This window comes from Thrips palmi, unplaced genomic scaffold (genome assembly GCF_012932325.1).
Source record: "Thrips palmi isolate BJ-2018 unplaced genomic scaffold, TpBJ-2018v1 HiC_scaffold_2, whole genome shotgun sequence".
NCBI lineage: Eukaryota > Metazoa > Arthropoda > Insecta > Thysanoptera > Thripidae > Thrips > Thrips palmi.
The window spans coordinates 4,256,751-4,278,508 of NW_023144629.1; the positions used below are offsets into that span (position 1 = coordinate 4,256,751).

Genomic DNA, 21,758 nt, shown 5'->3' on the forward strand with positions numbered 1-21,758 from the left:
GGGATGCAGCACCTCGACGGACTCCTAGTTCGACTCCTCGATCGACGCGACGACGGGCTCCTAGGCCTACTCCTCGATCGACGCCTCGCCGGACTTCTAGCTCGACTCCTAGATCGATGCCTCGGCGGACTCCTACCTCGACTCCTAGATCGACGCCTCGGTGGACTTCTAGCTCGACTCCTCGATCGATGCCTCGACGGACTCCTCGATCGACGCCTCGTCGGACTCCTAGCTCGACTCCTAGATCGATGCCTTGACGGACTCCTCGATCGACGCCTCGTCGGACTCCTAGCTCGACTTCTAGATCGACGCCTAGTAGGACTTCTAACTCGACTCCTGGATCGATGCCTCGATGGACTCCTCGATCGACGCCTCGACGGACTCCTCGATCGACGCCTCGTCGGACTCCTAGCTCGACTCCTCGATCGACGCCTCGTTGGACTCCTAGCTCGACTCCTCGATCGATGCCTCGACGGACTCCTTGATCGACGCCTCTTCGGACCCCTAGCTCGACTCCTCGATCGATACATCGTCGGACTCCTCGATCGACGCCTCGTCGGACCCCTAGCTCGACTCCTCGATTGACTCCTCCTCGACGGACTCCTCAATCGATACCTCGGCCGACTCCTTGATCGATGCCTCGGTGAACTCCTCGATACTTGCCTCGACGGGGTCAATGGTCTTCTCGGGTTATTCAATCGGGTGCTACTTCTCGATGTTGCACTCCGCAGTGGAGATCGCGGTTGAATCGTTATCGCCGATCGAACCCTCGGTGGCCTCGTCGATGGGCTTGTCGATGGACTTCTTGATGGACTTCTCGATGAACTTCGTGACGGACTTCTCAATGGACGCCCCAATAGAATTATCGATGGACTTCTTGTCATCGAGATCCGCGCTGGTCTTCTCCATGGTCTTGTCGGTGGGCTTCTCGACGGACTTCTCGATAGGTTTCTCGATGGACTTCTCGAAGGTCTTCTTGATGGACTTCTTGATGGAATTATCGATAGATCTATCGTTGAAATTCTCGATAGACTTCTTGTCATCGAGATCCGCTGTGGTGTTCTCCATGGTCTTGTCGATGGACTTCTCGATGGACTTCTCGATGGGCTTCCTGATGGACTTCTCGATGGACTTCTCGAAGGTCTTCTTGATGGACTTCTTGATGGTCTTCTCGATGGACGTCTCGATGAAATTCTCGACGGACTATTTATCATCGAGATACGCGGCGGACTTCCTCCTTGGCTACTTTGACAGTTTCTCATTGGGCTAACAGGCAGGAGGTGCGGTGGGCTACTCAACGGTCTTCCTGGCGTCATCCGCAGATCGCTCTCCAACAGGATCGTTCCGCTACTCGACCCTCTCGTCTGAGGGCTGCGTGGTGGCCTCTCTGACGGGCTTCTCGGCGCACTTGCTTTAGGGCTCAGTGGCGGGCTTTTTGGCCTTCCCCCGGACGCTCTAGTTTGGGGGCTCAGTGTTGGGATACCTGGCTCTCCCATTTGAGGGTTTCTTGGTGGGCTCATTGACCGGCTCCACTCTGGAAGTGGGCTCCTTGACGAGCTCCCCTCTGGAAGTTGGTTCCTTGAGGGGCTATCCTCTGGAAGTGGGCTCCTTGACGGGGTCACCTCTTGAAGTGGGCTCCTTGACGGGCCCCTTGACGCTCTCGCCCGCCGGTCTAGAAGTGGGCTTCTTGACGGGCTTCCCTCTGGAAGTGGGTTCCTTGACGGCCTCTCCTGTGGAAGTGGGCTTCTTGACGGGCTCCCCTCTCGAAGCGGGCTCCTTGAGGGGCTCCCCTCTGGAAGTAGGCTCCTTGACGGGCTCCCCTCTGGAAGCGGGCTCCTTGACGGGCTCCCTTCCAAAAGTGGGCTTGACGGGCTCCCTTCTGGAAGTGGGATCCTTGACGGGATCCCTTCTGGAAGTGGGCTCCTTGACGGGATCCCCTCTGGAAGTAAGCTCCTTGACGGGCTCTCCTCTGGAAGTGGGCTCCTTGACGGGCTCGCTTCTGGAAGTGGGCTCCTTGACGGGTTCCCCTCCGGAAGTGGGCTTCTTGACGGGCTCCCTTCTGGAAGTGGGCTCACTGACGGGCTCCCTTCTGGAAGTGGGCTCCTTGACGGGCTCCTCGCAATACCCGATGCAACCGCAGACGAGAACCTCGGCGACGAGCTCGACGGCGTGCCGCTCGAGAAGCTGCTCGTTCTGATGTCGCACACCATCTGGAGATGGCGTGCCAGCAGTTCGTCCGACTTGATCTGAGCTTCCATGTCCCTTCGGCCCTGCTCAGCGACCGTCATGTGTAGTTCGGCGTCTGCTGGGCCGGGACTAGCGGTCAGGGAGTCTGAGTCGTGCCTCGAGCAAGCTCGTAGCAGGCACACCAGGAACTCCTCGCCCAGTGCCGCAATGAACTCCGCCAGGGACTCGTGCACCCCCTCCTCGTAGAACCTTGTGGACACGATGCGGCTCAGTGAGCGCACCGTGGTGGGCGCCTTGCGGCGCAGGGGCAGCCGGCAGATGATGGGCGACACGCTGCGATGTTCGCTGGGGAGTTGGACGCCCAGGCCGCCCAGACCGGGACTGCCTTCCCCGCTCCTGGGCACGCCCTGGAGGAGGGCACCGCTAGGGGGCTGGCCGCCCTGGGCGTACATTTGGACCAGAGAGTCGTGCTGCTTGAGGTCCCCCTCGATAGGACGTGTGGATGGATCCTCGGCTATTTGCAGGCAGCTTACTGCAACTGACAGACAGGTTAGAGTGTGCTGGCGCCGGGACTCCAACTCGACCTTCAACCACTCGACCACGCTACCTCTCTCCACGTTGGCGGCCTCGCGTTCCTCCTCCTCGTAGTACGCGTACTGCAAGCCGAAGGCCAGCTCCCTGTCTAGCGCGACCTGCGCTCGCTCGTCGTCGGAGTCGCGGTGCCGCTTGGCGGGGAGCTCGGTGTCGTCCGGCGGAGGCTGCTTGCGCCGCGGAGGGCCCCGCGGGCAGGCGGCGTCACCGTCGGCCACCCCGTCGGCCACCCCGTCGGCCACCCCGTCCGCCCCTTCGGCGGCGCCGCGCAGGCACAGCTGTTGCGGTAGCGCAGGCTGTATGGCGCCCCTGCCGGGGGGCGCGTCGTCTCCGGTCGCGGCCAGGAACTGGCTCTCCGACGGAGGCCTGGGGGGCGCCGACCAGGGGGCCGCGGCCGCTCTCAGTAGGGGCCACAGGGGTGCACTGCTGCCGCTAATGACTCCGGAGCAGGCGGCGGTCTCTTCGGCCGCAGGCGTGGCCGCGCCGTGCGGGTGGTCGGTTTGGTCGTCGGTGGTACCGCCAAACGTGGCCTGGTACAACGGCACTGCCGCGGCTACCGCGGCCGACCCCAGCGCGGCCTGCCCCGAGGCGGCGTCTTTCACGCTTCGTTCGAACAGCTCTCTGGGAGAGCTGGGAGAGCTGGGAGAGGTTTGAGAGCTGGGAGAGGTGGGAGAGGTTTGAGAGCTGGGAGAGGTGGGGCAGCTGGGAGAGCTGTGGGAGCTGTGAGAGCTAGGCTCCGAGTGGTGGAGGCCCCTGACGTACTGCAGCTCGGCCCGGTGCCGCGGCCGGGGCCCGGGCCGCGAAGGGTGGAAGACGCGGCTCAGGACGCTCTTCTTGGCCGAGTCTGGCGTGGCGTCCACGTTGTCAAACTGCGCTGTGCCGTCCAGGTCTCCGTCTCCATCGTGGTCCGTGTCGTCGACGCCTTCCCCTTGGTCCATGTCACTCTTCACACCCTCGTGGTCCGTGTCGTCGACGCCTTCCCCTTGGTCCATGTCACTCTTCACACCCTCGTCGTCCGTGTCGTCGACGCCCTCCCCTTGGTCCATGCCACCCTTCCCACCCTCGTCGTCTACGTCGTGGACCACGTCGTGGGTGTAATCCCCTCGGTCAACAATGTCACCCTTCCCAACCTCGTCGCCCACGTCGCTCTCCCCGCCCTCGTCGTCCGCGTCGTTCGCCCCGTCCTCGTCGTCCGCGGGGCTCGCCCCGTCCGCGTTGTCCTCCGAGGTCTCGTCGCTCTGGTCCAGCGGGCTCACCAACGCCACGTGCATGGCCGCCATCTCCTCCAAGAGAAGGGCGGGGGAGCTCGACGACACCTGTCAACAGCAAACAGCGCATGTCGCAAGCCGATACAAAGCATCTCGAGGAGGCGGAGCTGCGGAGCTACCTCAACCTCATCACTTCCTGACGCCCCTCCCTCCGAGGAGCTCGAAGCATGTCTATCTTTTGACCTGGAAAGATAACGTAACATTGAACTGATTAAACTGCCTTCGTCTTGTGTTCCGACTTGATGAATGTGCCAGATCAGATTCCCATCGGACTTACATTGTGTGTGGGAATCGTCGCGTCTCTCATCCAACGGGCTGACGCCAACGACCTTCTGGACGCAGAAAAGAAAGAGAACAGTTTAGAAAAAGAGCATTGTACATCGAAGGCCCATTAAATGATCCCGCAATATCGACTCAAGCCAAGCGCTGGCCAAGCGCCACGTGCGGCATACATAATTGGATTGATCAATTACCACGCCACTTTTGGGGGTATGATTTCCCGGCTTGGATCGGATTGGACGCACTGGCCGTCATACTCCATTATGTTCACAAGTCTTTGGACAACCCTAACATGGCTGTGTCAGATCATCCCCTCGAGCGCTCCCCCTCCGCCCTCCGACCTGCCTTCCTGACTGCCTGTCCGTTCCTGCCTGCCTGGCGAGCTGTCTGGGCTGTCCCCTCTGGCCGCGAGGACCTTCCCACCTGCATGGCCAAGATGTCGTCCTCCGAGCACAGCTAGCACAGCTCCCACAGCTAGCACAGCTTCCCCGGGGAAAATCGATTGATCCCGTCTCGTCATTTTGTTGGCGTTTCGCGCAGCAGAAAACATACAGGCGGAGCCCCCCCCCCTCTCCGTGCCACCCCGTGTGGCCGTGTGGCCACCCCCAACCTGCGACGTGGAGCCCGCACAGCCAGCACAGCCAGCGAGCCCCCACCACCAACCGTCGCGTCGCGCGCGTGTCCGGGCCGTCCGGGCCGTCATCTGGGGACTGATTCCGCGCGGCGTCTCGTCGCTCCGTCTCTCTCGCACCCACTCGGGACGCCCCATGAGTGCGAGAGAGACAGAGCGAGATGCGCTGCTAATGGGGATGATTTGGCCAACGCGGACCCGCTGACCGTGGTCACTGTCTCTCTCACACTCATGGAGCGTCTCGTTCGAGCGCGAGAGAGCGAGAGAGAGGGAGGACACTCCACCCCACGCGGCACGCACGCGCCCTGCCTCGCTCTCCAGGAAACAATAATCATGGCATCCCAGCATCCCCGAGCTAGCGGGTCGGGGGGCGGCTGAGGCGGCCGGGTCAGTATCGAGAGGGAGGGGGTGGGGAGAGGGGGAGGGTGGCGCATGCGGCTAGGGGTTGGGGCTGGCCAGGGAGGAAGCGTGATGCCACCGCCTTGCCGCCCACCCTCCACCACCCTCCACCACTCCAACCCACCGCCCTCCGTCTGTCTGGCGGGGCTGGTCTGGCCCGGCCCGGCCAGAGTGCCACGCTGGAACTGTCAACCCCTGGAGGCCCCTGGCTCGCACTGTTCCCACCATTTCTCACGCCTTCCAAGTCGTTCAAACCCAACACACCTGACATCGCACAATGTACTCACGTTCGGCGATCCGGCGTCTCGGCCTCCGCGCACAGGTTTCGGCGGCGTGGCGCTGGCTGAGGCACCGAGGCCGCGGCGCTAGCGAGTCACCCGGACAGGCGAACAAAGGGTGACACTTGTCAAAACTGTCAAAACTGTTGTCAAAACTGGCGGTCTAGCGGGTTGTCTCCAGCCGGGCCAGTCAGCCGGACGCTGCGTGGCGCGCGTTGCATCGGTGCTGCCGCTGCCACCACACCGCCGCCGCGGGTGGCGCGCTGTGCCCGGGACCCTGGGGGCGTAAGGCCACGCGCCGCGCCGCGCTGCACCGCTGCACTGCGGGCTGATTTATGGGGCTGTTGCGCCCCTCGGTCCGCGCAGCTCGCGCAGCTCCAGCTCCAGCTCCGGGCTGCCAGCTCCGCCAGGCCGCCGGCTCCGCCGCCCAACGCGCAGGACGCGCCGCCTCGTGTGAGCAGGCGAGCGGCCCCGGCCCGGCGGCCCCGGCAGCCCCTGCCACTGCAGCACTGCCGCCGGGGCCGGTCGCGGGGCGAGGGGGGCGGTGGCGCGGGGGGGGGCGCGGCGGCGGGGCGGAGCGCGGAGGCGGCGCGGGGCCGCCGAGGCGAGGGGTGGCTCTAGGAAGACCTGTGATTGGCTCGCCGCCGTTTCCCGGGAGATCGGGCTGGACTAGACTGCTGCCTGGTAAGGTTCAGAAAGGCCCGGTTACCTCGCGGCCTCGCGCGTGCCGCCGACTGCAAGCCGACTCCGATTCCAGGGCTGGCTGGGGTGACATGCACTTGAGGGGTTGGGGCGGGGGAGCGGGCTGTGGGGGCAGGCTCGTGCCCCGGCGGCGCCGCGTACGCTGCACTGCAGCAAGACAGGCGGCCGAGGGGGTCGCGTGGCACGTGGCACAGCGTGGCACAGCCTCGAGGGAAGGGCATGCTCTAGTGCCCTAGTCCAGTCACGGTGTCAACAGCAAGGCTCGCTTACTATGCCCCGCTAGCTTGAACGGTCAAACGCCGTGGATTTAATAAAGACATTCTGCTTAGGTCCAAGTTCCAGGCCCGTGCTAACGCAGCTAACGCAGCTAACGCAGCTAACGCAGGTAAAGCAGGCACTGGCACGGCCGCCGCTGGTGGTGATCCTGGCGGCAGGGCTTCGCTGTCTGCCGCTGTCTGCCCTCTCGCTCTCGACGCATGGTATTGGCGACATGCCGTGCCGTAGGCCGCAGCCCGCAGGCCCGGCGAGCGGCGCGGCCGTGGACGCGGCTCCCCTGGCCGCTCTCAAGCCCCAGCCAGCCTCCGCCTGGCCTGCCTGCTCCGCCTGGCCGTATGAACGTTCGCTGGGGCCGAGAGGGAAGGGGAGAGGGAGAGGGGAGAGTAGCGACATAGCGGCATAGCGGTCGCAGGTGGAGCCGGAGCGCGCTGGAGCGAGAGGCTGGAGCGACAGGCCGGAGATGTCCAGTCCAGTCGCCTCACAGTCACCATGGACGTGGACGGCGCGAGTCTGGAGGCGGCCCGCGGCCACGGCCACTTCCTGGAGAGGGTCACCGCCATGCTCCGGGAGGAGGGCTTCATCGGCCAGCCCTCGCGCAGCCAGCCCGTCGTGCAGTTCAGCCACCCCGACAAGCTGCAGGTGAGCGTCATGGAGGTCCCCGCCGCGGGGCCGGCCAGTGTGCCGGGCCGGGTCGTCGCCGTCCTCTCAGAGAACGGTCGTGTCGCTTCGCCCTTTTCAGCCTGACATCACAAACAGTGCTGCCAAAGGCAGCGCAGTCGTGTTCCTGCCAGTGTGTGTGTGGGCGTGTGCCTGCCTGCCCCTCGGTTGGTATGCCTGGAGTTTCCATATACCGTTCTGCAAGAATGCCTCAGTGCTCAAGGTTGCTGCCGGCGAGGCTGGCGAGGCGAGGCGAGGCACTGGTACGCCGGCGTTGCTGCGCCGGCACTGCTATGGGACGCCTGCCAAGCGACTGCACGAGCGAACCAACAATAAAGATGCCGAGTGATTTTCCACCGCCCATTCAGACGGCTACGTAATACACGTGGAGCAAGGAAAAAACGACAGGCAAATGAAAAATGGCGGCCTTTTAGTCTGCTCCCAATTTGTCCCAATTCATCCCGATTCATCCTGATCTTGATGGTGCAGGAGGTGCTGCGCCTGGGGCTGGGCGCGGCCACCGTTGACGAGGACGAGCTGCTTGCAGTGGCGCGGGACGTGGTGCGTCAGTCCGTGCGCACCGGCCACCCCCAGTTCCACAACCAGCTCTACGGCGGCGCGGATCCCTTCGGCGTGGCGGGGGCCTGGATCACCGAGGCGCTCAACACGAGTCAGTGAGTCGGTCCGGAGAGCCACGTCCAGGAAAAGCCCCGCGGCTTCAACTCGCAGTGCACTGCAAATGGACTCGTTCTCTGCCCCGCAGGTACACCTTCGAAGTGGCGCCGGCGTTCACGCTCATCGAGCACAAGGTGATCGAGCACGTGCTGGCCAAGGTGGGCTTCAGCAACGGAGATGGCATCTTCACGCCGGGTGAGTTGTCAACCGGGGCCGGTGCGGGTGGGAGAGAGAGGGGGGTAATGCTGACAGGCCTGTCCTTGCCCACAGGCGGCAGCGTGGCGAACATGTACGCCATGGTGGCCGCCAGGTACAAGATGTTCCCGCAAGTCAAGAGCGAGGGAGTCCGCGCGCTGCCCCCGCTCGCCTTCTTCACATCCTACGACGTGAGTAGGGGCCGCACAGTTGATTTGCCAGAAGGCCGGCGGAGGCGGCCATTACTCTAGACGCTCCAAGAGTAAGCTCAGAACGCGTCTAGAGTGTTAGCCACCTCCACCGGCCTTCTGGCCCACTGTGCATCGGAAGCGCCTGTCTCTCTCTGGCTGACGCTTGCTGACGCCCTGCTTGCCCTGCTCGCTGTCCCGCAGAGCCACTACTCGATCCAGAAGGGCGCGCACTGGCTGGGCGTGGGCACCAACAGCATCATCAAGGTGGCGACGGACGCGGAGGGGCGGATGCAGGCCGCCGAGCTCCGCGACGCCATCCTGGAGGCGCGGCGCGGCGGCCGCCAGCCCTGCATGGTCAACGCCACGGTCGGCACCACCGTGCTGGGCGCCATCGACCCCCTGGACCAGGTCGCCGACGTCTGCCAGGAGCTGGGCGTGTGGCTGCACGTCGACGTGGGTCCACTGTGTACCTCCCTTCGTTCTTTTTCGGCGCTGTTTGAACCCCAGGCATGTGACACTCTGTGTTTCCGCAGGCCTGCTGGGGAGGGTCCCTGCTGCTGTCCCCGACGCACAAGTCCCGCCTGGACGGGCTGTCTCGAGCCGACTCGGTGGCGTGGAACCCCCACAAGATGCTCGGCGCGCCCCTGCAGTGCTCCATGTTCCTCGTCCGCCACAAGGTGAGCGTCGAGCGTTGCCCGCCAAAAATTCCCACGTTGCGCCAATGTTGCCAGGGTTGCCAACCACAGCCTGCCAACCAGGCAATACTTGGGCTTTGCAGAGGAGAAGTTGCCTAGAGAGCAGGCTGAAGGCTGAAGTTGGCAACACTGGTGCATGGCGGAAATTTTCGGCGCGAGTTGAAGCGGGCGGCGGCGCCGGCAGGTAGGCAGCCCAGCCGACGCGGGCGCCAGTTGGTACGCCTGGAGACATGTCCGTTACCCCTCTCCGCTCGTCTGTTGGCCAGGGCCTGCTCCACAAGTGCAACTCGGCCGCCGCGACCTACCTCTTCCAGCAGGACAAGTTCTACGACGTGTCCTGGGACACGGGCGACAAGAGCATGCAGTGCGGCCGCAAGGTGGACGCCTTCAAGCTGTGGCTCTTGTGGAAGGCGCGGGGCGACGACGGCCTGGCCGCGCTCGTCGACAACGCCATGGCCTGCGCGAGGTACGCCCGAGTCCGACATCGGCTCTCTATTCCCTCTTTTTTTTTCGCGACTGACGTCCTTGGTCCTTGCAGCTACTTCCGGTCCAGGGTGCAGCAGACGGAAGGGTTCCGGCTGGTGGCGCAGGGCCTGGACTGCACCAACGTGTGCTTCTGGTACATCCCGCCCAGCCTGCGCGGCCAGACGGAGGACGAACAGTGGTGGGCCAGGATGGCGGCCGTCGCCCCCGCCATCAAGGAGCGTCTCGTGCTGGCCGGCACACTGCTCATCGGCTACTGCCCGCTGCAGCACCGCGGCCACGTCAACTTCTTCCGCATGGTGACCACGTGCCAGCCGCCCGCCACCAGGGAGGACATGGACCTCGCCATCAGGGAGATCCAGCGACACGGGGAGGCCTTATAGGACGAATATGAATGAATGAATGAATGAATGAATGAATGAATGAATGAATGAATGAATGAATGAATGAATGAATGAATGAATGAATGAATGAATGAATGAATGAATGAATGAAATCGTGCATTGTGATGTAATATATACGACCAACAGTAAAAAATAAATACCACTATATTCTTATAAAGAAATATGATTTATCTCTGTTATTTATACATTTGATACGTGAGAGTATTACAGTTACATTGAGGTGAGCATCCACACACATTATTGTACAAAATAGTCCTCTAGTGAGTGACTCCGCGACTCCGCAGTGCGCCGACGACAAGGCTGCACCGTGAGTGCAGGGCGGTTCTAGATTCTAAAGTCGACACTGGAATTGCACCGTTCCACTTCCTAACAACAACATTCATCAGTCGACGCGTAGGCCTGACACTTCCTTAAGAGCCGCGCCCCCGGGAGGGGTTGGCTTCGCTAACATCACAGATTCCAAGTACGGAGTAAGGTCGCGAGTGACTCCACCGCCAAGTCGGTGCCCTAGACTATGGCACTATGGCACTCTGCGACGGAGGGACCGTCCCACAACGCGGCGGCCTCGCCCAGGCTTGGCCAGCGCATTCTTGGACGGCCCCCGCTCGTCGCCGCGGCCAGGGCAGGCGACCGCGCTATATTCTAAAACTTAAAACTAGTCTAAAACTTACGTAAAAACTTAACAGAGGTGGGCCCCGGGCCCAGGGCCCAGTGACAGAGGCTAAATTACAAATGACTAGCAACGCAGGCCCGAGTGCGGGGGGCCCCGGAGGGTTGTTGGGCTCGCAGCCCAGGAATGTACATGCACTTGTACTGGCAGGCGGCTTGGATGGGGTGGATGGGGGTTGGGGCTTCCGGGCGCGGTGCGGTGAGGGGGTGGCTCTGTGCCCTTCCGCCCCGACGCCCCGCCGCCAGCCGAGGACTCTAGCCAGCCTAGAGAGACTAGAGAGCGTGCGTTCATCCGCGCGACGCTTTTCAAACTTGCAGCTCCCTTCTTGCCTCGCCCCTCGCCGCTCACAGGCTGCAGTTGTTGTTCCGGAGGCGAAGCTTCTCTGCGATGGCGGCCACCAGACCGGCGCCCTTGCCGCTTCCGTCCTCCGCCAGCAGGAACTTCCGCTGCGGGCACAGAGCACGCCGTCAGTTAGGCCCACAGACAGACAGACAGACAGACAGACAAACAGGCAGACAGGTACATACCTTTCTCTCAGGCGCCAGCATGCTGGTGTACTTCTCCAGGAGCCCCTTGACGCGGGGGTGTTTCTGGTACAACGACCCGTCTACGGCGATGGTGGCCGTCGGCTTCTCCATGCGGTCGAGCAGTGAGGCCAGGCCTGCGACGGGTTGACATCGAGTTAAGTTAATACATAATTAAAAACATAAATAAAAGACGAGTCAGACTTGAGTAAAGGAAAGGCGCTTACAGATTGAGACGAGAAGCGAGCACCGGTTGGAGATGATTTGGCACACCCACTGGACCACGAGGATGTCGTCGGAGTTGAAGTTGAGGTTGAAGCCGTCCAGGATGTCCTTGGTGTTCCTGTGCAGGCCGTCCAGGTTGTCCCTGGTGGCGGTGACGGGGTATCATTAGTCTCACTGTGCCGGCGGGCAGTGACAAGGGTGGCGGCCGTGAGAATAACCCAGCCATACTACTGATACGTACTGCTCGATGTGCGACACCATGGAGGTGGTGAAGGCCCAGGTCGTGTTGAGCTCCGGGGTGAGCTGGCCGCTGAACAGCAGCCCGTCCTTGACGAGCCTCAGCAGCACTCGCCGCACCAGCTCGCCCAGGTACTTGCCGCCGATGTACTTCTCGAACCTGCCCGCCCAGAGAACATTTTAGCTTCACGGATACAGAACTCTGCGTCAGTGAGTTTGAGAGAGGGAGACTCACGTGAAGGAGCCGGGGATGACGGACACCTCGTCGACCTGGTCGTCGAACTCGGTGCGGATGAAGTCGAGGGAGCCGTTGTCGCCGAAGGCGCCCCACTCGATGTCCACGATGATCTCGCTCTCGCCGTGCGTCAGGCTGGACGCGTTCTTGGCCTTCTCGGCCTTCTCCAGGAAGCAGGCGTTGCTGCCGGTGCCCAGGATGAGGCCGATGGCGCACTCGCGGTCCAGGTAGGAGCCCCGGACGAGCGTGCCCGCCGTGTCGTTGAGCACGGCCAGCACGTCCACGTTGGTGTCGCCGCGGCGCTGCAGCGCCTCACGCAGCAGCTGCACGGCGTTCATGCCCACCACGTTGGGGCAGTTGAAGGTCTTGGTCCACGTCACCAGCTTGCCGACGTCCAGGCCGTCCTGCGTCATGGGGAAGGAGAAGGTGAAGCCTTCTCCGACCAAAACGGTTCAGCGTCTCGAGTGATAACAGGCGATAGAAAAGGGCTTCGAAATAGCCCTGCCGCGGTGATAAGCGTGATAGGCACTGCCAAGGCACTGCACTGACCTAGGGGAAGGCGGCCGCTACCGAGGTTCTGCTTGTGCACGAAGTCGGCGATGCACTCGGCCAGGTAGTCGAACAGGCGGAACCCGCAGCCGATGCGCAGGTGCTCCTCGACGTGGTAGAAGGAGATGGCTTCGTCCACCACCTTGCCGGCCTTGAGGTCCAGCACCATGACTCTGAAGTTGGTGCCGCCCAGGTCGAGCGCCAGGAAGGAGCCCGTCTCTGCGAAAGCCCAATTTGCCTTTCAAGTTCAAAACTCCCGCTTTGCTCCGATTTCGTGCGTGATACCCGCCTTATGGGCACGGCCTGACAGTTGAAACGAGTTTAAAACCACACTGGAAACACGGAGGCTGGCTACTACGCGTCAGGTTCATCGCCGGCTGTACACCAGGAAAACGGAGTTGTCGACCGGGTCTACTGTACCGCCAACATTTGTTTACGTTTTTATGAAAGGGATCCTCTTTCCGTGGGAGGAGGGACCGGTTGAATTATTCTTGCTGCAGTCTGCTAAGTCCATGTCCCGTCCACTTTGGCGCAAACCATTTCGCGCCCCAGCTGTCATTCCCGCACGCGAATCCCTCGCAGATGTCACTGTCCACTGCAAAAAAATAGCAATTTTTAAAAAATTATTCACCTGTGCCGTCGAGCAGCTCGGGAATGAAGGTGTTCTCCATCTGCAGCGACGAAGGCTTGTTGAGGCGCCCATTCTCCATCTCCTCCTCGAAGACCCTGCGGACTCGGAGCACCGTCTCGGCGTCCAGGCGCAGCCCGTCCACGGCCTCCTCCACCTGGAACACGACGCGCTGCAGTGCGTCTGTCTCTCTCGCACCCCGACGCGACGCCCCGAGAGCGCGACAGAGACAGAGCGACCGAAAAAAAAACAGGAGCTGACTGTCATTACTTGCAGAACGAGCGCTGATTTGTTTTCGAGAGAGATGATGCGCTCATTTTGCCCGTTTGTGTGAGTGTACGTCTGTGTGTGTGTGTGTGTATTTGGTGTCGCGGTTTCGCTATTTGTCTCGATGGACACCACCGGCAAACAAATGACGGACTGCGCGAAAAGACTGCTGTTCCCAAGGTCGCAACCAAATAACAGCGGCCCCCTCCCCTCCCGCCCCGCCCCACCCCGCCCCTCCCCTCCCCTCCCGCCCCGCCCGGCCCCGCACATTCCCGATTCCACCGCGCCTCGCCGCGCCTCCCGACACCGCTCCTGACCCGCAGAACCCATTCGTTTCGTTTCGTTTCGATACCAGCAGCGAGTGGCGTCAGCGCGTCGGCGATCGAGGCGACATACGTTTCCGAACGTTAAGTTTCGGGCTGATGAATGATTAATGGCCAGCGGGGCAGTCGCGAACACATACACACACATCAGACACTCACACATACATACCACTCTTCTTCCATTAAAAGCCATTCAAACACATTCTGTTCGTAGCGAGGTTATTGTCATCACGTGAGATGATGTGTAAAAAAAAAGAAAATATTTCGACCAACAATTTAGAAAAAGTGTTTTGGAAACAAATAAAGCTTTTTATTTTCCTGGATTAATAAAACAACGACTGTCTCCAAACGAACGGTGGATGAGGCGCGGTGACGGCGACAGAAATAGCTGATGATAAGCCTCACCTTCTTGGTCCTGTTCTTGTCGTGCAGGGGGGTGAGGGAAGGCCCCCTGGCCGTGGCGTTCAGGGTCATCATGTCCACAGTCGACTGGAGCTTCATGGTGGCTGGTCCCTGCAACAACAATCGCGCTCAATATGCCGTCCGATTCAAAGTCAGCGGCGGGGCCGAACACACTCCGACCCGCGATGGATCTAATTGGCCGCCCAAAGTCACTAATCACCTTTCCGGCGATAAACAAACAGAAACAATCCGGTCAGTCCTCGCCGGTCGCGTGCTGCTGCTTGACTGTGCCGGGCACTGGCGGGCACAGCGAGCCCAAGTGCCTCCTCGGACTGCACTTCACTGGCCCGTCCGTCCGTCGGTCTGTCTGCCTGCCGGTCCGTCTGTCCGCCCGTCTCGACGACCAACGGCAAGGCAGAGCGATTATACGCTGCCGACTGCTAACTAACACACTCGAAGAGCGCCCGCCCCGCGCCCGCTGTCCGATTGGCAGAGCCCCGCCGAGCCCTCACGCCACGCCCCGCCACGCCCCGCCACGCCCCGCCACGCCCCTCCACGCGCCGCGCCCACACAGAGGGACAGGTCCACGCGGCAGCGGCCTCCTTGCATTTCTTGGAGCGCAGAGCGCAGCTGGAGCGGCTCCAACAGCCCGAAGATCAAAGAGCGGTCCGGGGCCAGGGTAGGCAACGCCGGCGACGCTGTGCACGCCAGTGTGCCGGGCCTGCCTACCCGCCGGGCGTTCGCCGTGCTGCCGCTCCGGAGCACTCGAGACGGCCGCGCGGTGCGCTGGGGATGCTGGGGCCGCACAAGATATGCCGCCGGCCCCGGCAGCCCCGGCATCCACGGCACTCGGGTGCTCTCGAGCATACATTTCCGGGTCGCCCCTTCGCCGTCCTCTCCAGCCCCGCGCGCAGAACCAGATTCCTCGAACGCGCAGTGGAAGGCCGGGACGGGCGGACTCGAGTGCAAACACTGGGGCGCCCGATCGCATTCATCGAGCGGCTTCATTTCCGGCATTGTTATACCTCTTATCGCGTTCGAACACTCCCCCCGAACGGGGGAACCGGAGGGAACTCAGACAGAGGATCAAGTCGGCCGCATTAGGCATTCGGCGGCGGTATGCGCGCGGTTCGGCGGCGACGACGACGGCGTCCACGTTCATGGGGCGGAATAAGATGAGCGGCGCCGGCCGGGGTCGGCGTCCCGACGACGGCGTCCCGACGACGGCGTCCCGACGACGACGCGGCGCCGAACCGCGGGCCGGCCGACGACGACGCCTACGCGATGGAGGACGCGCCACGCCCCGCCACACGTCAGCTGACCGTGCGTGCAGGAGGCCAAGGTGGAGGCGAAGATGCTGTGGGAGTTGTTTATTTTCTATTTCGGTCACGCCGTGCTTTTCGCGCGAGCGGGGCAAAGCGGAGCAGAGCGGAGCGTGCCGCGTCGCTCCCGACGACGGCGAGGGGCGGGTGGCGGGCTCTCGACCACTTCCGCGCCGCCGCCCACCACCTCCGCCGCCACCAACCCAGCCACCCCGCCGCCCATCCCGCCGCTCCACCCCCGCGGTCCGCCTCACAGCCCCCCCCCCCCCCGACCACCACCTACGCCGTATGCAACGCTGGGAGCGCTCACGCGTGCGAATCAGCGAATCCACAACAGCGGCGCCGCACTGCAGCATCCCCAGCATCGCAGGCATCGCACCAGAGGCAGCAATTCCTCGGCGATAATTATTTTGCCGCCCGCGTGGCGCGTTCGCCGACGGAAGCGCCAAAACGCAGAAACTAAATCGGGGCGCTAATGGCCATCGGGCACCATCGGGTGGAAAACAATGCTATCGCTCGGCTGCCCCGCTGCTCCGCTGCCTCACGGCTTCGCAGGCTTCGCTGGTCGGCGGCGTGACCCTGGCAGTGGCCCGGCCCGGCGGCCCCCGGCGGCTCCACGTAACAGCGACCTCTATCGACGGCGACCCGCGGCGATCCCTGCGACGTAACGCGGGGGCACGGCGATACCGCGGCGCGGCGGCACGGCGGCACTACACTGGACGCGCAAACAAGTCGTAATTCCATAAAGCGGAACGGTCATTACGCCGGTCCCGTAATCCGGCAATCCAACTATCCGGCAATGGGCTGAGAAGTGTTTGCCGAAAGGATTAAACGGCCCGCCGGCTGCCGCCGCCGCTGGAGCGGAGGCGGCGTGGGTTCGAATACCGGCTCCGCGGATATTTGTTTTGTTGTTTTTGCGGTCGTCGGCGTGGCGGGGCGCGCGGCCTGGTCCAGTCCGGCGGCGCGTCGAGGAGGCGACCTTGCCGAGGTAAAGGTCGCCTGGCGTGCCGCCGCGGTGCCGCGTTGTCACCGCAGACGCCATCGACGCCTTGGCAGTGGCGGCGCCGCGTGCCGCGCACTCGCCGTCTGGGTCGCCTCTCCGCCTTGCCCGATTGCAGGCCGTCGAGTGGGTGACGGCGCGCGGCGCGCCGAAAAAACACAATCAAACAAATAACGTGTGTAATCCACGAGTGCCGTTGCGGGGGATCCTGGGACGCTTCGATGGGTTGAGGTCTAAGCGATCTAAGTCCGCGGGGCGGGGCGGAGCGGCGCGGGCCGAGGCCGGCCGGACGGGGTGGGGCGGCGCGGGGCCGAGCGTTCGATGGGGCAGCCGAGCCGGGCCGTGGCGAGCCCAGAGGGCTTCAATTAGTCCCCTGATTACGTCGGTCTCGAGCGAGGGCAGGTGCAAGAGGCTGTAGAGGGCGCGCGACTCTCCACGTCGCCGTCCACACTTTGGCCATGGTTTTGCGCGCGCCCCGCCCCCGCCACCACTCCGCGATGCAGCAGCAGCCCACCTGCCGCCCTCTCGCCCCTCTTGTCCACGGCGCGGCGGTCCGTCAGGTTATTCACCGGGGCGACAGTTTTTATCCCCCCACCTCCCCCCTCCCCCGCACACACACCGGCACCACCACGCCCATTGCAAAACATCTTATCGCGAGTGGCGTAATCCTTTTTGGTCCTCCGCGAGACTCCACTGTACCGACGGCGCGGCGCGGCGCGGCCGGGAGCACAACAACGACAGGCAGCGGCACGGCGACGTGATACGGCCTTCTGGGGAAACCGTCATGGCGCGCAGGTCATCCTGAAAATTAGCTGCAGCGTGAGTCTGCGAAGATTGCAAGGGCCGTCGAGTGGCGGCGGCGCGGCGGTCGCGCGAGGGGCGCGATACACTGACAAGAGAGAGGGAGACAGAGAGAGAGGGAGAGGGGGTGAGAGAAAGAGAGTCATCGGCGCCGCCAGATAGGCCGACGTGCGTCAAGCCGGCAGTCGGCACCCAGATAAAGGTACCGCTCACGTGCCGCGGCCCTTCACAAAACCAAACTTTGCATCCTTTTTCAATCCTTCACAAGCCATGTTTTCATTTCTGCCCCCAAATTCATTTCGAATTTTTTCACTTTTCAATTCATTTTTGAAGTTTTTCTCTCAACTTTTCCAAACTTTGTTTGCGTTTCGAGCCGCTGCCGCGGTGCCCGCGCCCCCCGCGTTGTGCGTCGGACGTGGCGCGCCGAACGTGGCGCGTCGAACGTGTGGAGCCGACGGGAGGCGAGCCGAGTGATGATAAGGACCGAGCGATCGCTCAGATAAAAGCGCAGTGGGTAGCTGATCACGACTCTCTCTCTCTCTCTCTCTCTCTCTCTCTCTCTCTCTCTCTCTCTCTCTCTCTCTCTCTCTTTATCAGATTCGCGGAATGGCGTCGGCGCACTTTCAAGGACGTGTGCCGCCAACCCGACAGTGTGACGACGTGACAACGAGCGTGACGTGTGTGACGTGTGTGACGAGGCCCGACGCCCGCCGAATTTGCATCCGACGTGTTAATCACCTCCCATCTCCGATCGACGGCGAGGTTGGACCGGGGATGAGTGATGGGAGAGGGAGAAAAGAGAGAAGCGAAAATTTAGAGCACCGCGCCGCCGGGCTATTATTTTAGACGCACCAAAAAGGGTGACTCTAAATCGAATTTGAAGCCCGGCTAACGCTGATGGCTCACGAAAAAAAATGGAGTATGAAAGTGAATTAAACCCAGCGGGCGAGGGACAATGACGAGTCTCGCCCGCAGAAGGGGCGAGAGAGAGAGAGAGAGAGAGAGAGAGAGAGAGAGAGAGAGAGAGAGAGAGAGAGAGAGAGAAAGAGAGGAAGGCGAATTGACCTCTAATAAAATCAGTCTTGCCTGATTCCAGGCCAAGTGAACGAACAGCGACCCTCACTTTGCTACCGTTGTCGGCGCCTCGCTGGGTCTGTTGGCCTGTCGGCCCGTCCGGAGGGTCCGGGGGGGGGGGGTGAGGTGGGGGCTAAGGGTTCTGCCGGCGCCAGACGTCTCAACGGGGCACAAGGAAGCCGCTACCGCCCGCCCGCCTGCCCTTCGGGCGCCAATGAGGCGTTCAACATTTTCATCCAACTTTCCTCAACCCGTCGTTACCAGCGGCGGCTTCTCTACTCCGCGCCTTTGACTTTGTACTCCGTACTTGGTTTCGCGAGGCGGAGGAACAGACGTCATCCGGGGGCCCTCGAGACGGGCAGAGCCTTGGAGAGGCAGATCGACCGCAATACCTGCCGGGACGCTGGTGGCGCGGTGGCTAGGCGAGATTAGAAGCAAATGAGGCTGGCCGTCGGTCGCCCACACCCCGAGAGAGGGAGAGAGAGATAGAGATAGAGAAAGAGAGAGAGAGGGGGGAAGGGGCAGCCACCGGCCGATCTGTCAGTAGTAAGCATCACCCCGACTCACCCACCGCCATATTGGTTCCCCCAGGTCACCTGCCCTCGTCCTTATGTCAATATGTGACCACGGTAATACCAACTACTGCCGCCCCGCCCCTGTTCCACCCTGTTCCACCCTGTTTGCGAAGGACCGACCCAGCCGCCACGCGATCGTTTGCTCGTAATTGTTTTCATGGTCAAGCGGGATCACCGTGATCCACGATCCACGACCCTCGGTCCACGGCCAAGAGCATCAACATCATGAAGGCGGCCCGCTGCCGTCACGCCGCGCAGCCGCGTGCTGTTTACAGTTGCCAGACGCCGCCCCCTTCCCCCCTTCCCCCCCCCCTTTCGAGCTGAAATTGAAGCCAATGCATAATTGGTGTGATGGATGGCGAGCAAACTTTATCATTTCCAACATCATCATCATCACTATCGTCAGCCGGGCCATCCCGGCCATGCTCGGCCATGCCGACAATGGTCTCGGCGAGCTGGCCGCGGTCTCGGCGCGCGGCGCAGTCCACTCCAATGAGACCGGGGTCGCCAACACCCGGCCGTTCTGTTTGGGTGGCGAATGAGAATATATCGGTTGTCTCGGAGCGATCACACCAAGGCGACCGAGCGCGATATTTGCACCGTCGAATTTTCTTGGCTCGCTTCGCTCGACTGCCTGCCTGTCCGCGGGCCGGGCAGCACGGCGGCGCGTCTGGCTCGCTCTGCGCCAAACAGAACTATGCACTCGGCCCGCGAGGCATGCCCGCTGAGCAGCAGTTTTCATTCAACTGCACTTGAATGGATCGCGCCATCCACCATCCGCCATCCCGGCGTCCCCTCCAAACTTCGGGTCGCGCCGCTGAAAGCAGCACAATCGGCAGAACAGCACGCGCGCCCTCGGAAAAGTCCCGCCCGCCGATGGCACAGCACGGCACGCCACGGCACGGCGCCGTCGACGAAACGGATCCTGTGCGCGGCGACCTCGTGCGTGCGACAGGGACAGAGCCATGCGGCGTCACTTCGGAATCAGTCTGCACAGAGCCATCCTTCCGGAGACGGGAGTTGGTTTGCGCGTCCGCATGCATATGCAACGGATAAAACTTGGTTTGCGGGAGCTCGTTTGTGCCAACCGCGCGCCACACGGCCCACTCACTCGCCTCCCCGAGATCCGATTTTCGAGAGGCGTCGTCGTCGTCGCCCCGAGAGAGTCGGCGCCGCCGCCTTCGTCGCCATCCCGCGAAGCGCGTCAGTCGCGACAACAAACAGCGCGGCGAAAATAAGGGAGAATAAAATAGGAAAAGCGCTCTCTCTCTCTCTCTCTCTCTCTCTCTCTCTCTCTCTCTCTCTCTCTCTCTCTCTCTCTCTCCCTCTCTCTCTCCTCTCAAACACACAGTCTGACTGGGTAACGCAAACTCACACAGGCGAGCCCTCTCGCTGGCGGTTCGAAAGGTGTGAACTGCGACACTGTACAACGGCGACCGGTACACCACCCGTCAAAAGTGTCGCGTACCCCGCGTCTCGAAGGCTGCCATGGCATTGATTAAGTCGCAGGCTAAACAAACAGCAACAGCCCGACGACAACACAACACTCGGCCTGTTGCGAGGGTTGTTGTGCCCCACCGGGGCCCCCGGGGCACAAACACGCGAGCGGGGGTGACATTCCCCGTCCGTTCCAGCCGGAGGGGTGCGGGGGGCCCCACGAGGGGTCGTCTCTCTCCGTCTCTCTCGCACCCCAGGCGCCCCGCCAGGCCCCGCGCTCCACGTCGCTGCGCACGAGGCGGGGCGAGCGCCGTGCACCGCGCGGGTAGGCACCCCGCCGCGCACCCCTGTTCGGCGGGCCGGCCTAGCCGCTGGAGAGCCGGGGGCTCCCCGCGACTCGACGCGCCCTCTTACAATGCACTGCCTTCGCCGCGCTGTCTCTCTCGCGTGTGGGGTGCGAGAGAGACGGAGCACTGCTTCTGTCTTCTTTATCACGACTCTAAACTTCGTTCCGCGGCGCCCGCCGCCGAACCCACGTGGGCGAGAGGGAGCGAGAGAGAGGGAGGGAGGGACAGAGAGCGAGAGTGTGTGCGAGGCGAGGCTATTCGCGACTCGCGCAAGTGCAAGCGCACGGTTCGGGCGAGCGGGAAGAGGGGGTGGGGGCGGGGGGAGGGGCCAGCTGGGCAATAATCGGGCAAACCGTCGAGCCTCGTAACTTGGCCTGCTTTATTGGGCATCGTCTGCGACTCTGCGACGCGAAGAGCCGCGACGCGAGGCGCAGAGAGCAACGGACGCGGTGCGGCGTGGTGAGGCGCGGCGCGGCGCGACACATGCCCAGAGACACGGGACTCGACGTGACGTGCCGCGCTGCCGCGCCAAAAAGACGGCGCCGTTCAAACACGCCCGGTTGACTGCCAGCTCAGGCTGCCTGCCTCTGCCTGCCTTTGGCTGCCTCTGGCCCGCCTGCGCTGCGCTGTGCTCCGCCACACGGCACGGTGGCGCAGTGGTCGCACTATCTCGTGCAGAACCGCCATGGGTGAGAGAGAGAGAGAGCGCGAGGTGATACCACAACACTGTGCGTGGAGCGCTCAATCGGAGGCGGGACCTAACTTGGACTGATCCGGGAACAACAAAAACAAAGACAAAGTCTGTGTTTTCCTCGTTTGCACGTTGACGCTCGCACCCACACGGCCATGGCCGGCCGGCCCTGGCCCTGGCGGTGGGTGCTGCGCAGTGCTGCCAGCATGCCGCCAGGCCGGCCAGGCAGAGCAACAAGTACCTCGGCGAGCACTCACCGCGCTGTTGCCTGCTGATGTGCTTGGTGTGCCCGGCGCGTCTGCTGCGGTCTGCTGCCGTCTCTGTTGTTGTTGTGGGCGGCGCGGCGGCAGGTTGGACGGGTCGTCTGCTACTGTGTTCGGCCGATCCGGCACCGGTCCACTGGTCACTCACGCCACGCAGTGCCACGCAGTGCTACGCAGCTCGCCTACACTCACGCGCACGCTCCGAAACACTGCCGCCCTGCCGGTCGAGTGCTTGTGCTGGCCGTGGTGGCCCGCCTCCCCAGCAGACGACGCGCTT

At 62.8% G+C, this 21,758-nt stretch overlaps 4 protein-coding genes across 6 annotated transcripts; 1 reads left to right on the plus strand and 3 right to left on the minus strand.

The window, feature by feature from the left end:
- Window positions 1-567: 567 nt before the first annotated feature.
- Window positions 568-1,316, minus strand: LOC117647378. The gene is made up of 2 exons (XM_034389102.1): window positions 1,272-1,316; window positions 568-1,203 (listed from the first exon to the last, which is right to left on the minus strand). The coding sequence occupies exons 1-2, from the start codon at window positions 1,314-1,316 to the stop codon at window positions 706-708; spliced, it is 543 nt and encodes a 180-aa protein (XP_034244993.1). The 3' UTR covers window positions 568-705.
- Window positions 1,317-1,587: 271 nt separating this feature from the next.
- LOC117647379 lies at window positions 1,588-5,786 on the minus strand. Its single transcript, XM_034389103.1, has 6 exons — window positions 5,643-5,786; window positions 4,324-4,378; window positions 4,166-4,229; window positions 3,381-4,094; window positions 2,208-2,843; window positions 1,588-2,112 (listed from the first exon to the last, which is right to left on the minus strand). Coding segments are annotated over exons 2-6 (1,941 nt in total). The 5' UTR covers window positions 4,326-4,378; window positions 5,643-5,786.
- Window positions 5,787-6,997: 1,211 nt separating this feature from the next.
- LOC117647073 (glutamate decarboxylase 2) lies at window positions 6,998-10,049 on the plus strand. 2 transcript variants are annotated; one of them, XM_034388571.1, is made up of 8 exons: window positions 6,998-7,250; window positions 7,758-7,942; window positions 8,032-8,138; window positions 8,214-8,329; window positions 8,531-8,782; window positions 8,863-9,006; window positions 9,291-9,490; window positions 9,563-10,049. In XM_034388571.1, exons 1-8 carry the CDS (start codon window positions 7,101-7,103, stop codon window positions 9,888-9,890), a joined length of 1,482 nt encoding a protein of 493 aa, XP_034244462.1. In that variant the 5' UTR covers window positions 6,998-7,100; the 3' UTR covers window positions 9,891-10,049. The 2 variants fall into 2 exon arrangements, with proteins under 2 accessions (XP_034244462.1, XP_034244464.1); XM_034388573.1 differs by lacking the exon at window positions 6,998-7,250 and having other exon boundaries at window positions 7,920-7,938.
- A 9-nt stretch (window positions 10,050-10,058) lies between these two features.
- Window positions 10,059-21,758, minus strand: LOC117647074 (hexokinase-1-like). Of its 2 annotated transcripts, none has more exons than XM_034388575.1 (9): window positions 21,476-21,758; window positions 13,975-14,082; window positions 12,983-13,136; window positions 12,352-12,570; window positions 11,803-12,235; window positions 11,572-11,727; window positions 11,333-11,472; window positions 11,109-11,242; window positions 10,059-11,027 (listed from the first exon to the last, which is right to left on the minus strand). In XM_034388575.1, the coding sequence occupies exons 2-9, from the start codon at window positions 14,068-14,070 to the stop codon at window positions 10,926-10,928; spliced, it is 1,434 nt and encodes a 477-aa protein (XP_034244466.1). In that variant the 5' UTR covers window positions 14,071-14,082; window positions 21,476-21,758; the 3' UTR covers window positions 10,059-10,925. The 2 variants fall into 2 exon arrangements, with proteins under 2 accessions (XP_034244466.1, XP_034244465.1); XM_034388574.1 differs by lacking the exon at window positions 21,476-21,758 and adding an exon at window positions 14,192-14,379.

Coding starts and splice junctions, on each gene's coding strand:
- LOC117647073 (XM_034388571.1), top strand. CDS start 7,101: ATGGACGTGGACGGCGCGAGTCTGGAGGCGGCCCGCGGCCACGGCCAC. Junction 7,943..8,031: donor GAGGCGCTCAACACGAGTCA/GTGAGTCGGTCC, acceptor TCTGCCCCGCAG/GTACACCTTCGAAGTGGCGC. Junction 8,330..8,530: donor CCTTCTTCACATCCTACGAC/GTGAGTAGGGGC, acceptor GCTGTCCCGCAG/AGCCACTACTCGATCCAGAA.
- LOC117647379 (XM_034389103.1), bottom strand. Junction 4,095..4,165: donor CAGGAAGTGATGAGGTTGAG/GTAGCTCCGCAG, acceptor TGCTGTTGACAG/GTGTCGTCGAGCTCCCCCGC. Junction 2,113..2,207: donor TGGCACGCCATCTCCAGATG/GTGTGCGACATC, acceptor TATTGCGAGGAG/CCCGTCAAGGAGCCCACTTC.
- LOC117647074 (XM_034388575.1), bottom strand. CDS start 14,070: ATGAAGCTCCAGTCGACTGTGGACATGATGACCCTGAACGCCACGGCC. Junction 12,571..12,982: donor CGAGCTGCTCGACGGCACAG/GTGAATAATTTT, acceptor GGGCTTTCGCAG/AGACGGGCTCCTTCCTGGCG. Junction 12,236..12,351: donor TAGCGGCCGCCTTCCCCTAG/GTCAGTGCAGTG, acceptor TGGTCGGAGAAG/GCTTCACCTTCTCCTTCCCC.
- LOC117647378 (XM_034389102.1), bottom strand. CDS start 1,316: ATGACGCCAGGAAGACCGTTGAGTAGCCCACCGCACCTCCTGCCT. Junction 1,204..1,271: donor GCCCACCGCACCTCCTGCCT/GTTAGCCCAATG, acceptor GATGATAAATAG/TCCGTCGAGAATTTCATCGA.